This window comes from Rhinichthys klamathensis, unplaced genomic scaffold (assembly GCF_029890125.1).
Source record: "Rhinichthys klamathensis goyatoka isolate OS25496 unplaced genomic scaffold, OSU_Roscu_1.1 h1tg000375l_1, whole genome shotgun sequence".
NCBI lineage: Eukaryota > Metazoa > Chordata > Actinopteri > Cypriniformes > Leuciscidae > Rhinichthys > Rhinichthys klamathensis.
In genome coordinates, this window is record NW_026606882.1 from 425,114 (window position 1) to 439,459 (window position 14,346).

A 14,346-nucleotide genomic window follows, 5' to 3' on the forward strand; every position below is an offset into this window, starting at 1 on the left:
GGAGTTGAATGGCTCAAAGTAAAGTAACCTTAAGCCTTCTCAAGGTGGAAAGCGTAAATGACAACAGGAAGTTTTTAAAACAGAGACAATTTTGTTTCCAAGTAGCCAATAATTCATGACTAATAATATTTAAAACGTAACAAAACACACACACTTTTTGAACAGTTTTTGATACACACTGACAGTCCAATACATCAAAAGAATCAGGATTGTCCAGTTTTTCCTTTCAGCTGTCAAGCTAAGAAGCAGTTCTCCAAGGTGACATAGCATGCATGTTTGTTACTAGCTAGATCGCTGCCTGCCTTCAGTTAATGATCTCCAAGGACATGTGTGTGTGAGAGGAAAAAGGCCAACATGTCAGAACAAAGTCCTTCACACGACTTTTGACTGTGGCAAAGCCAGTGATCCATTTTGGGAACATGTGACTACAGAAGGCAATACAAAATCAATACTATCTGAATCACTGTCATTTCTACTAATGCAATCCAATGTTGTTTGTATTATATAACAATCAACGAATAGTAAAATATGGCGAGTGTATAATACAATACGTTGACAACAAGGTCTAAGATGTTTATTGCTTATACTTAATCATTTTTTACAATGTGCTTGAAGATTTTATACAATGTGCTTGAAGATTTTATCTTAACATGTGCAACATTTAAAAATGTCTTAATGATATCATCGAAAACCACAAATAACCTTTCATTAAACAGATCCTGTCCTTTTTTTTTACAGCCGAATGAGATTCGTTAATTACTGGGTTACCATGTGTCCAGATCAGCAGGATATGTATATATTACATTACAATGCAGATTCAGAATCATCATATACTGTATGATCAAAAAAGCCAATGCCATAACTGCACCACAATATGACCTTAAAACACGTGGTTCATAAATAACAGAAGACCTTTAAAAAGGTCAAAGAGCTAAAAATCCTGTAAAAGACTAATACTTTGTTTGACAAAGGCATTGCTCTAAACTGTTGAAATGATGTTCAACATATTTTCCTGAGAAGTGATTAGACAGATCTTAAAAACACCATTTCAGTGGAGTGTAAAGCTAAAAGCAATATATGTCAATGTTGAAAAGAAAGGGCACCTTTAATAATACCTCATAGACACACTTATTTCCTTTAAGGGCATGTCTGATGCGTTTGAGGTACTGTAGAATGTACGTAACGGACTGTGCTTCAAGTATGTATGTGCAGTATCCTTAAAATACCATATCGGAAGTTAAATGCAACAAGAGGTAAAACATTAGTCATAATAATCAAATATGCTTCGCAAAGTACCACTTTGAATAATACACTGTGCATTCGAGCAGTACAAATATTTAATATCAATGCACTTCTCAGAGTACCGTTTATTCCTGATAAATCTTGGGATTAGTTACCAGCGGTTTCCTATGGATGAACTTTGTGCTTTGTGTGATTTTCTGTTTCTCAGGTAGCGCTTAAACTCCTGCAGTTCATATGGGCCCAGACTTTGGTCCACACCTGGTTTAAGTTTGTAGCTTAGTGGAGAAATGATATAGCCATTCCGGTAAAGGCAGAGTTGCTTACACATCTCAAAGCAACTGAAGAGCAGACCAAAATATGGGACAATCTGTAATGAATAAAACAAAACATAATATCAATAACAAGGAAGTGGAAATGCATTATTTATATAAGGTATTTCCAGAAACAACCACTGAAAACATTTGAGCATGCTATTTCATGCGGAGCCAGCTCCAGAAACTCATGTTACTATTTGTTGTATTAATTTCATAGAATGCATGTTTGTGTAATATACAACCATGTCCGATTTTTTTTATGACAGATCGAAATTTGAATGACCATTTACACAGAAAACATGCAGTGCTTGGGTTATTTTTATCTCTCGTCACCACCTAAGTACATAAAACAGACGTCACCTTCACCATGTTGGCTGTAAGGCCACTCCAAAGAGCCATGACACCCTTGTTCTTGATGACCTGTCTGAAGCAGTCTATCATTCCATTAAAATGGACATCAACTCCTCCACAATGGGGCAAAAGAAGACTCTGGGCCTAAAATAATGATTTAAGAAATATTCCTGATCATTAAGAAATACTTAGATAAGAGAATACTGACATTATTGTTTATAGGAAAAAATATACAAAACGTTGTCTAGTTTAGATTATCAAATATGTTGTTTTTTTAGGTTTTTATTCAATTCATGTACATTTGTTTTGAACTGATTGCCTTACTGTAACACATTTTCCAACATTTACCTACCCTTAAACCCTCTGTGTTTTCCATAGGCTGTGTTGATTGTGTCAATAGATACTTTGGTAACACTTTACAATGTCTCATTTGTTAACATTAGTTAATATATTAACTAACATGAACAAACAATGAGCAATACATTTGTTACAGTATTTATTCATCTTTGTTATTAATAACGTTAGTTAATAAAAATCCAGGTTTTTGTCCATTGATTGTTCATGTTAGTTCACAGTGCAATAATGAATGTAAACAAATACAAAATGTGATTCGTATTAATATTAGTAAATGTTTAAATTAACATTAACTAGGATTAATACATGCTGTAGAATTATTGTTAGTTATTAGTTCATGTTAACGAAAGTAGTTAAGTAGCATTATTGTAAAGTGATACCAATACTTTTTTAAGCACCAGACTGACAGAATATTCAGCAGCTTTGGTCAGTTTATTTCTGACAATGCAATTTAACTTGCAAAAGAGATAAGGCAGAACTTTTCATTTCTAGTTTGGCTGTTTGCAGAGCCAATCAAAACATATAGGAACTAGATCAGATATACCATGTTTGTTGTGAGTGTGTGAAAGGTCAGCTATCTTTAGACAATTTATCTTTGGCATAGGCAGACACTGGACACTATGTACATTCTCAGCTGCTGCAAGGCCTTGTGTCCTTCATAATGGTGTCCAGCATTGTTCTTTGTGACCTGTTGCAAAGACTATGTATAATTCTTTATATATATATATATATATATATATATATATATATATATATATATATAATTATGCATAGTCTTTGCATAGTTTAGTTCTTGACAATAATCGACAATATTTTACAACTTTAGGGAGACCCAAGTCTGTGACACTGGTACCATCGTGTCCCCTTGTGGTGAGACATAGCACTACACCTATTCTCACCTGCATCTTCTTTTTAACAGTTTCGAAGGGGAAGGAGAGAGTCTGAGCGACTCCTGCCGCAAGACATCCATTGATGAAGTTCTGCAAAGACGTGAAGCGAACATGACGCTCCTGCCAAAGCTTATCCAAATTGACATAGACCGCATAGCAACCAACAGAGAACGGAACAGCGCCTATTCCACAGAAATCCAAACAAAGTTCCATCAACTTTTTAAGCTGAATTGTAAAACTTTTATTAATTAGAAGGTTATGAGCTTGGTTTTAATGTTTTTGAATTCAGATTTAGTGTAATTTAGTGTAATGATTCTGAGGTGTAAACAGGGTCTGAACTAATACATACCTAACACTGTGAGGGAAAAACCCCTGTAGAGAGCTTGAAGTCCTTCATTTCTGTACATGCTGGAGAGAGAATGCAGCAACCCTCTGTAAGTTGGTTCTTTGCAATTCTGAGCAATAAGTCTGGTTTCAACCACCTCCAATGGATATGTTGCTAGAGCGGCAGATATGCCTGCCAGCCCACCGGCTACTATGGCTCTCCATTGTGAGATATCACCCAGTTCATCAATATGAAGGTGGACAATACTGCCAAAAATAGAAGAAAATGAATAGTAAGCATTTTTGATAAGTGTAGAGTACCAGACATATCTACCAGACACATCTAACTGATATATTCTCATGATCTAAAGGCTAATGCTAAAATGCTTTAACTTAATACACATAACTTGAGGCTATATACACTTTAAGAAATGTGCAAAAATACAGCACAATGTACTATGTTAATATGTAGGGATTTTCAGTTTTACTGATATTTTGAATATATCATTGTGTCACAAAATTAACAGAAAAGGTACTACTAATTTTCTGTCAGTACATTTCACAGTACAGTGCAATTTTTGCTAACAGTGTATGAATTACTAAAAAGTTTATATGAATTTTACAAATATAAATAGCCTATAATGTAAATTATAATTGTAAAAAGTTATCAATTTCTTAAGTATTTTTATTTGGTGTTAATATATGTGCATATAGGCTATTGTTAATTATTACGTAATTATTAAAAATATAGTATTAATAGCAGTAGGCTACTAGAAAATGATATCCTTTACTAAAAATTTGATTATTAACCAACAAAATAAACTTCGTAACCATCAACTTGCAAACGAGAGGTACACACGTATTCTTTTAAGAGGAACAATGCGTTCAAAACAGGTCGTAATACACTCTCCACCATAAACAATAAAAGAAACCCTCCACTCGTCTTTTCCTGGAATACTGGAACACTATGTACAGGTCTTTCTAAAACTGTTTCCGGTGTCCCCGTTAACCCATGCATCATGTGAAAATACACGTGACATACTTTCGTTTATGGACAGGCACAGGCTGAGCTGAACGCTGATAGGCGTTTCCAAGTGCATGGTTCATATCCATGGAAACACTACAGCTGAAATTGACACTGAACTTGTTTTATGAATGCACAGATTTTAAGACTTCATATAATTAAGGCCACGCCTGTATCCATCTGGGGTTCAGGATCAGTTCAGGATGACACACCACATCAACGCGCTGGCTTTCTGAGCTACGTGATTGGTCAGGACATGAAGGCGTGATGTGTTACATCACGATGAACTAACGTAAACCCCCGTTATAGAAGTAACAGAAGCTAAGCTAATGAAGCAAGGCGGTTAAAGAAAATAATTTCTTTAAACGATCCGCAAATGAAACATCTTAAGTACATTTGAATGAGTCCTCTCTTGTTAGTATATACATTTATAATTAAATTATTTTCAGTCTTGTACTTTCAAACGCTATCAAGCTAGCACGTCAACTTCCTGTTGTTGAAACAACTTCGCTTGTTTACCATCACAGCCGATTGAAAAGCTGATCATATCTTGAATTACACAAAACAGCGAAACGTATCGGGCATAAACGCTAATTATCAAGTATTCATTATTTAATATTAAAGTATTAAAATGTATAATACTTACTTTTTGTAAGTTGCTAAATGTATGGCACTGTAGGGGAACAACCGTAGACAGGAAACCATATTACCCTTCCAAAATGCTCGAAGTCCCTCATTCTGACAAATAAAAACAAAGCGGTGCAGAAAACCGCGTTTACAGTGAAATGTTCCTATTTGACTCAAAATTTTTACGACTTCCAGAGGTGACGTTACAGTTTTGCTAAAAATCCCGGCAAAACCGACGCACAGTAGACTTTGAGAACTTGTCAGTCGGTCGTCCTTTTTGACTATAGCCATACTTCATAAGAAAAACTGTTTTCTTCTCCAGCCTTTGAAGGAAAATAACAAACGTGTGAAAATGAACACACTGTTTTGTTTATCATCTAGCTGCAGCGCTACTTGTCGTTCAGCGGCCAGTCACATTGCAGGATATTTGGGGAAGGCGGGGTGTAGTTTGTGCAAGCGCAGGTTTGGTTGCATGCAAAATCACTCCATAATAGCCAATAGCTAGCTGTCAAAAAGCTATAGATGGAAACCATATCGTATGTCTAAAGACAGCCACAGACAAAGTTAAACCATGGATGCAGAAAATCCAACTATGTTTATGTATGAAATTTGCATAGCGTCTGGAGGGCTATTACGTGGATAATATGGAAATCATGTACATTTTGTACTGGAACTCCATAATGTTTTTATTTTTAACAAAAGACCTCTCACACACAATGACTCTCTATTATGGTTGCTTATGATGTCTGAATAATATGGAAATGTGTAAATATATATAGCCTATTCCAGAGAAATCTGGCCAAACCATTCGATCTTTCCTATAAGACCTGTTCATGGCAGTGATGAGGGTATTCCTGCAATCCCGCAAGCTGCAGTTTAATGACCGCATTTGTAGGACTCTATATATATATATATTTTTGTATGTATGTATTAGCAGTTTATACTATATTTTGGCACTTACTATTCAATTCTTTATTTATTTGATTATTTTTAGGAATTGACAGGCCTAGTATATTGTCCTAACCAACCCCTGACCCTAAACATAGCCTACCCCATTGGCAACACTCTTGAAATATTTCATTTGTTTCAATATATGAGTAACTACATTGTGGTTTTAAATTCAGTTTTCTTGGAAAGAAAGACTACTTTCTTCGTGTGTGCGAGACATGTTTGTATCTCTCTATTAGTGTTATTCGATCTTAGTGCTGCATTTGATACCATTGATCACAACATTCTTTTAAATAGACTTGAAAATTATGTTGGCATTAGTGGAATTGCATTAGCATGGTTTAAATCATACTTATCTGACCGTTATCAGTTTGTAGCAGTAAACGAAGAGATGTCTTATCGATCAAAAGTTCAGTATGGCGTACCACAAGGCTCAGTACTACCGTTGCTGTTCACTCTGTACAGGCTACCCTTGGGAGATATCATTAGGAATTAGTTTTCACTGTTATGCTGATGATACTCAGCTCTATATTTCTTCGCGGCCCGACGAAACGCACCAATTCACAAAATTAACTGAATGCTTAGCTGATATAAAAATTTGGATGACTAGTAATTTCCTACTACTTAACTCTGAAAAAACAGAGATTCTAATTATTGGCCAAAAAAACTTCCTCACTTAATGACCTAGAATACTGTCTAACACTTGATGGCTGCTCTGTCAAGTCTTCGTCGTCGGTTAGGAACCTGGGTGTGCTCTTCGATACCAATCTTTCATTTGAAAGTCACGTGTCTAGTATCTGTAAAACCGCATTTTTCCATCTTATAAATATATCTAAATTACGTCATATGCTCTCAATGACAAATGCAAACAGTTAGTTCATGCGTTCGTTCATGACATCAAGGCTATAGATTATTGTAATGCTATTATGGGGTGGTTGCCCTGCACACTTAATAAACAAACTACAGCTGGTCCAAAACGCAGCTCGAGTTCTTACCAGAACCAGGAAGTATGACCATATTAGCCCGGTTCTGTCAACACTGCGTTGGCTCCCTATTAAACATTGCATACATTTTAAAATTTTGCTGATTACTTACAAATCACTAAATGGTTTAGCTCCCCAGTACTTGAGCGAGCTCTTAACGCATTATAGTCCTTCACGTCTATTGTGATCTTAAAATTCCGGCCAGTTGATAATACCTAGAATATCAAAATCGACTGCTGGTGGTAGATCCTTTTCCTATTTAGCACCAAAACTTTTGGAACAGTCTTCCTAACATTGTCCGGGAAGCAGACACACTCTGTCAGTTCAAATCTAGACTAAAAACACATCTCTTTGATCTAGCATACACATACCACATTGACATTATAGACTTCTATAATTCAATGTTAGGCTGCATAGATTAGGCCAGCCGGAACTGGGTACACTTTCCATAAATCCTGATGTAGGCTACTTGTTAAATCATAAGAAGGATGGTGTCTACGCTAATATTAGTCTCTCTGTTTATTCCGAGGTTTACCGCAGTCTGCCGGATCCAGGCCCTATCCGGATCTGATGAAGGACCTGCGCCTGGACAAGACGACAATGCAGTCCTGAAGTGTCAACTAGTCTCTCCCCTGTGAAGGCCTCCTTCCCTTCCCTTTACATTTACATTTTACATTTAGTCATTTAGCAGACGCTTTTATCCAAAGCGACTTACAACTGAGGACTAAACCAAGCGAGTCACCGTGGACGCTTCGGTCTGCGCAAGCGCCCGAAAGGGCCGGAAGTGATCTCTCTGAAAAAATTCAACGTTGTCTGTTGATATATCGAAATCGTCTTCCATTGCGATTTCCTGTATATCTAAATATGTTTAGATCTTCACAGTGAAAGGTAACACTTCCGAAATCTCTGTGTAAACAATGAGTGACGTACACGCGCGAGAGATCACTTCCGGCGCTTGCGCAGACCGAAGCGCCCGCGCCCTCAGATCACTTGGACGTGTGGTTACAAGAGGTAAAAACGATATAAATACTGTTCGTTTTCTCACACAAACCGCTCGTTTCGTGTCTTAGGCCATCAATGTGTACTTACATTTACGAGTCATTAAATCATGTTTAATTTGGACTTCTCTGTGCATGCTCTTTGAGGTGGTGACCATAGACCTGCATTATAATGACTGACAGACAAGAACGGTTTGACCTAAAAATATCAAAATTGAAACTACTGCGGAAACAAAGACACCTACATCTTGGATGCCCTTGAGGTAAGCTAAAACATACCAAAAATTAATTTCAAAGTGAACTATCCCTTTAATTTCCTATTATCACTGTAAATCTGCTTTGAAACAATCTATATTGTTAAAAGCGCTATATAAATGGTGACTTGACTTGACTTCATTATTCACTTCACGTTCTTTAAGGTCACAGAACGCAGTAAAGGAGGGAGAGTGTTTTCGCATTTGGCTCCTAAATTATGGAATACATTGTTAGCTAAAACTGAGTGATAGGGTAACAGGGCTAACCAGACCTTTGATTTAAAAAAAAAAAAAACTTTTATTTTATTTTCCTTTAAACCACTAGATGCCACAAAAACTTTCCGCAGCATGTTCCTAAACATCCGCTCTTCAAGATACACGTGGAAATTTGGCTGATCCTTTATGCGAAGGCGGACAACAGCAAAGTTGATTCTGCCAATTTGATCTAATGTTTAATGGTTTTTAAAATGTTAAATTTAGCAAATGAGAATCGATAAAATGATTGAATATATTTTGAGACAAAGGGTCTTCTTTATAGTTTTCCAAATAGGTGACCACCTTAAAGTTAATCACCATATTTATAATGAAACCATCATATTTTAATCATATGGTATAATAAAATATCATTTATTGTTACTACTGTAAATTCTATAAATTATTATGGGCTCTCATTCAATGCTTTTTCAAAATCTTTTGTAAAAAGATATAAATATATATATATTTTGTATTAAAATTTTAATGACAGTATATTTATTGAACAAAAATTATCTTATTTACTTTATTTAATATTTAGTTTAAATCAGGTCTCCGCTGTTGGGGTAGAATTGGCTTGTGGCGCTGTCACAAAAAACTAGGGTCCAAGAAATGCGGTCCCAGAACTGTGGTCCTGAAACTGCACCCTCCGGTATTTTAGGAATACTGGCAGCAATTTGGTGTAGTGTGGCAATAGAAAAGTGACCAGCAGATGGCAGTCATGGCCCAAAAATATGGATTCAAGTTCTGTTGAATCTTTTTGTTGAATCTTCAATTGTTGAATTTAATTGAATAATCATACTTTGAACAAAATAATGAATCAGCTATGTGCATAAAATATACAGTTTAAATACAACTTAAATAATTATATATAACAAAATATAAAACAGTTGAAAATCTTTGCAATAGTCCAGTTTTTGGTTCAGTGTTTTTAAGTCTTCCTATAATGATCACACATGTATTTTGAATTGGGCAAAATGCGATTTTCCTTTATATTCTAAGTATATTTTACAAATTCTAAAATAGAAATATACAATCAAACGTAACATATCTGAAACGCACACCATTTTTCATATAAAACATTTACCAGTCACAGGTACATATTAGCATATATACAGTGCCATTCAAAAGTTTGGGGTCAGTAAGATTTTTAAAAAGAAATTAATGCTTTTATTAACAAGGTGCATTAAATTGATCTGTATTGGTGCCAATGGTGCACAATTGATAGTAAAGTCATTTATAATGTTACAAAAGATTTTTATTTCAAATCAATGCTGTTCTTTTGAACTTTATATTCACCAAAGAATCCTGACAAAAGAAAGAATAATGGTTTCCACTAAATAAGAAGCAGCACAACTGTTTTCAACATTGAAAATAATAAGAAATGTTTCTTGACCACCAAATCAATGATTTCTGAAGGATCATGTGACTTTAAAGATTGGAGTAATGATGCTGAAAATTCAGCTTTACCATCACTGGAATAAAAGCATCAGAAGATGTGTCAAACCATTGCTTTTCAAGAAGTTGTTAAATATATACTTTCCATCAATAAATAGACAAATAAATAAATCAGGTGTCAAACAATGTCTTATGAAGATCCACAGTCAGACAGCCAGCAGATGGCAGTCTTTACCCACAACCACAGTTGGTATAAGAGTACATTTACAAGAAAATGAAATAGCATCTGTTTATTCTGTTATGATGAAATTAGGCATGTAAAGTATTAATATTAATATGGAAATGTATATGAGGAAGATATTTATATTCAGATTATTAAGGTTAATAATATGTTGTAATTACTCCAATGCATTAATAACATCACATTATTATTATTACCTGAGCAATTCACAATATATAAAAGTGGAATCATTGTTTCACTACATAAGCACTGAAGGTGATTGTATTTACTGCCAATTGCAACTGTATCGGAACCCGTCTTGTTCGTGAATCTTATGGCTTTCATTTTATCACTTTGAATATTCAAGTAAAGTACACATAAATGTGGGATCAGGTTTTATTGTCAAAGCAGACACCAGTTTTGTGGGTATACTGTTTGTGTTAATATCTTCAAATGCACTGAGTTACATAAACAACTTCTTCATGCCAGTCATGCCTTCAGACCCTTCACGACAACAAACACGATAAAGGATGCCACATTGTGGCATGTTGCCCTATATGAAAATGAGCACACGAGTCCCCCTAATATCTCAGCAGGGTCTTGTAGTTCCTTTCCTGTTAGGGCCAGTGTTTGTTTTCAGCCTGTATCCCCCTGCAATGTGCGCCTCCCTCCCCTGCTGATTCGACAACCTCAGCTGCCTGTGAAGAGCCCACCTCCTGTCTGTAGCTGGGCCACTTGGCTTTTTCACAAAGGCTACTGGAATAACAGTGCCCCGAGAAGGAAATGACAGGCTGTTCAAAAGAGCCCCTATGCCACAGTATTGGGGGGGCTGGTACAGTGCAGGAGATGATTTATCATTGCATATTGCTTCAATATCAATTCAAAATCACAAAGCACCACTCAAGTTAACCAAGGTTTAAGTTATACTTCTATGTCATATAGCAGGATAGATGGTGAACTGCAAACATCCTTCTCATGGAGTTACTATATTTACACTTTCAATATTTACAGTCATGTTGACTGTCTTTGTGATCGGACCGCAGTGAGAATGAGTGATTTTTCAGCCCTCAGAAGTAGTAAAAGTCCCGGCACTTCCTTTGTACGTGACAAGAAGGACTCCTTTGATCTTTCAGTCACATGTATGCAGATCCAATTACAAGATAATGGAGTGATACTTATGAAAGATCAGGTGTGAAGTGTGCGCATGTGCTGGATCTTATCAATTAGTGGACGAGCCACTTGACAAGACGGACACATTGTCTGCTACCGAGAGAAAATATATTCTCAGGCCCCTTTTAATGTGTCTCTCAATCATGTTCTCATGTTTATTCACTTTAACCCATCATCGCCTGCCTCTTCTGTGATCTGCATCTACTAGTGGATAGGGCACTGACTTCCTCTTAAATTCACACAGTGTCCTTCCTGACTCCCGCACTGATGTGTCCTGGACTTATTAACCCGGGAACTTCCAGAGCTCCTTTGTCTTGCTCCTCTCTATACTTAAGGGGGCTGCGTGCAGAGGGGAAAGCTATTGTCATTCACTGTATGCCATGCGCAAGTCTGCCCTTGATCCCTGGCTTTGAAATGGAGTGCTGGAGGAAGAGAGACTGACTCAAGCAATAGTGCCTGACCTAGGCTCTCTTTCTCACCCTCTAAAAAATATTCTACTGATAAATAACGATTAAACGTTCTTTGCAATTTAATATTTTTTCACTATGAACATTAAACTATTTAGGGTTCTCCACAATCCTTTTCTGAACTGATACATGATATAGTCTGTTGTGAATGTAAAGCATCAAAAGAGGGCGCTCTTTGTCAGTCGGTGCTGTAATGGAAACAGGCATCCTTTAGCAAACTGGTGCCAGGCCAGAGACAAGAGCAATAAAGTTCTCACCTCATTATCAAGAACACAGCCACATCACAGCCTGCTGCCAGGTGGGACGAGAGGAGGGGGGAAGATAGAGGGGTTGTATAGATAATCTGGAAAAGAAAAGGGCTGATCTGACAACCTTCACCTGGGAAGACAGATATTTGACTAACCCAAACTCCACAGAAAGGGAATATGCTTTACTGAAAATCTCTTTAATGTATGGACTGTATGGATTTTGCCATACGTTTTGTAATGTTTAAGTAAATAAACACTATTTAAAAGTACATATGTAATAATCATATGTCAGTATAATATACAGTCTAATTGCACTGGATTGATATAGGCCAGGTTTTCCCAAACTGGGGGTTGATAAAAATTAATTAAATCATGAACATTTTAAACAAACAAATAGTTTAAAACTAAAATAAAACTATATAAAACACTTACTAGAAAAGATAATATATTTAAAACACTTTCTAGAAAAGATAATATATTTTAAATAAAAAATAAAATAAATATTAATGTCTACCACAGTTTAAAAATCCAGAAATGTATTTATCTGTTTTATGTTAAATGTTCTTTCACACCCTCAGCTATGTTAGGGACATAACAATTATATTAATATTATATTTGTTTACCTGCAAGAAAATTAACCAACATCAGAGAACCAAAACAGGCTAAACTTTTGTTAAATGATTGAAATATTAACTTAAAATCTCAAGGGGTCTTTAAAAGTCATAAGTAAATATTTTGGTCAAAAGTGTTTAGCTGACTAAAAGTTTGGGAATCCCTGATATAGGCTATTTAGGTCATGAAAAATAATTATTATGAACACTGAGAGGCTTTCAGGAGAGCCATTTAGTTATACAGGCTTGCAAAGTAGATGGACCTGGGCTCCTAGCAGCTGGTGTTCTCCTATCTTCACATGTACAACCAATAAATCAATATCAAATCTAGCAGGAAGCCAGATGGCCTCCCTCCAGACCTTCGGTATAGTGGGTCACAGACCTCTCAAAGCCAGCATGGCTACTGTAAGCCAGGCCAATAGAGAAGAGCCTTTGAAGGCTTAGACATTCAACAAGGAGGCTATGAATGACTAAAGGGGACAAATAAGCTGTTACGACTTGGGTCAGATCAGTGTTTGTGTTTCTCTGAACATCAAAGGTCAGAGACTGTTTGATATGCAGCCCCCACACCTTGATCCAGAGCCGGGACAGGTAATGGGGTGGAGTAGTCCATTGAGTAACAAGGAGGGGGGGCTTGTAGAGTCCTCCTCTTAGGTCTTGCTGTAGGGCACTCGACTCAGACAAAGAATCTTTTAGGGCCTCCGACTCCCTACGGAGCAGTCGGCCCCATGAAACTATGAGCATCTTCTGCTCACGGCAATGGCCTGTGCCACTGCCAGTACCTGGTTATGTGGGCCTTTCTGTGGTCCTGAAGGAACTTTTGCGTGCAGTGCCTGGTACTGATACAGATCAATCATAAATTAACCACTTTTTTTTAATCATATTTTCATTTTTGTATCATATGGTTATACTATGGTACTTTGTAATACTCAATTTCTGTATCATTTACATGGTACTACACAATACTCCCAAGACCACCATGTAACAGTCCTTTTTGGTATTTTTTTTTAAGTGTCTAATTCTGACCATAAACTACCATTCAAAAGTCTAGGGTCAGTCTGTATTTAGCAATAATAAAGCAATAAATTGATAATAAAGTGACAGTAAAGATAAACAGTAAAGACATGTTGCAAAAGATTTCTAATTTAAATAAATGCTGGGTTTTTTTACTTATATATATATATATATATATATATATATATATATATATATATATATATATATATATATATCACGATTTCCACAAAAAACAACATTAATAGTAATAAGTAATGTTTCTTGAGCAAGACATCAGCATATTAGAATGATTTCTGAAGGATCATGTGACACTGAAGACTGAGTAATGGCTGCTGAGAATTCAGCTTTAATAAATTACATTTTAAAATATACTCAATATTCAAATTTCCCATTACAGTAATAAAATATATTTTCAAATATATCCAAATAGAAAACATTAAATTGTAATTATATTTCACAATATTCATATTTTTACTGTATTGTCATCAACTAAATGCAGCCTTGGTGAGGATATGAGACTGACCCCAAACTTTTGAACGGTACCTATTTGTACCCATCAACTACACCTAACACTTTCATGTTAAACCTAATCAAAAATGTCTTTAATAAATGGTTACTGTTAGGTTATTGGCTTTTCTTCACTACATTTGAATA

The 14,346-nt window shown here is 35.9% G+C and overlaps 1 protein-coding gene across 1 annotated transcript; it reads right to left on the reverse strand.

The window, feature by feature from the left end:
* Positions 1 to 1,308: 1,308 nt before the first annotated feature.
* On the reverse strand, positions 1,309 to 5,511 carry slc25a43 (solute carrier family 25 member 43). Its single transcript, XM_056233669.1, has 5 exons — positions 5,146 to 5,511; positions 3,501 to 3,742; positions 3,161 to 3,333; positions 1,917 to 2,051; positions 1,309 to 1,609 (listed from the first exon to the last, which is right to left on the reverse strand). Exons 1-5 carry the CDS (start codon positions 5,415 to 5,417, stop codon positions 1,394 to 1,396), a joined length of 1,038 nt encoding a protein of 345 aa, XP_056089644.1. The 5' UTR covers positions 5,418 to 5,511; the 3' UTR covers positions 1,309 to 1,393.
* Positions 5,512 to 14,346: the final 8,835 nt, after the last annotated feature.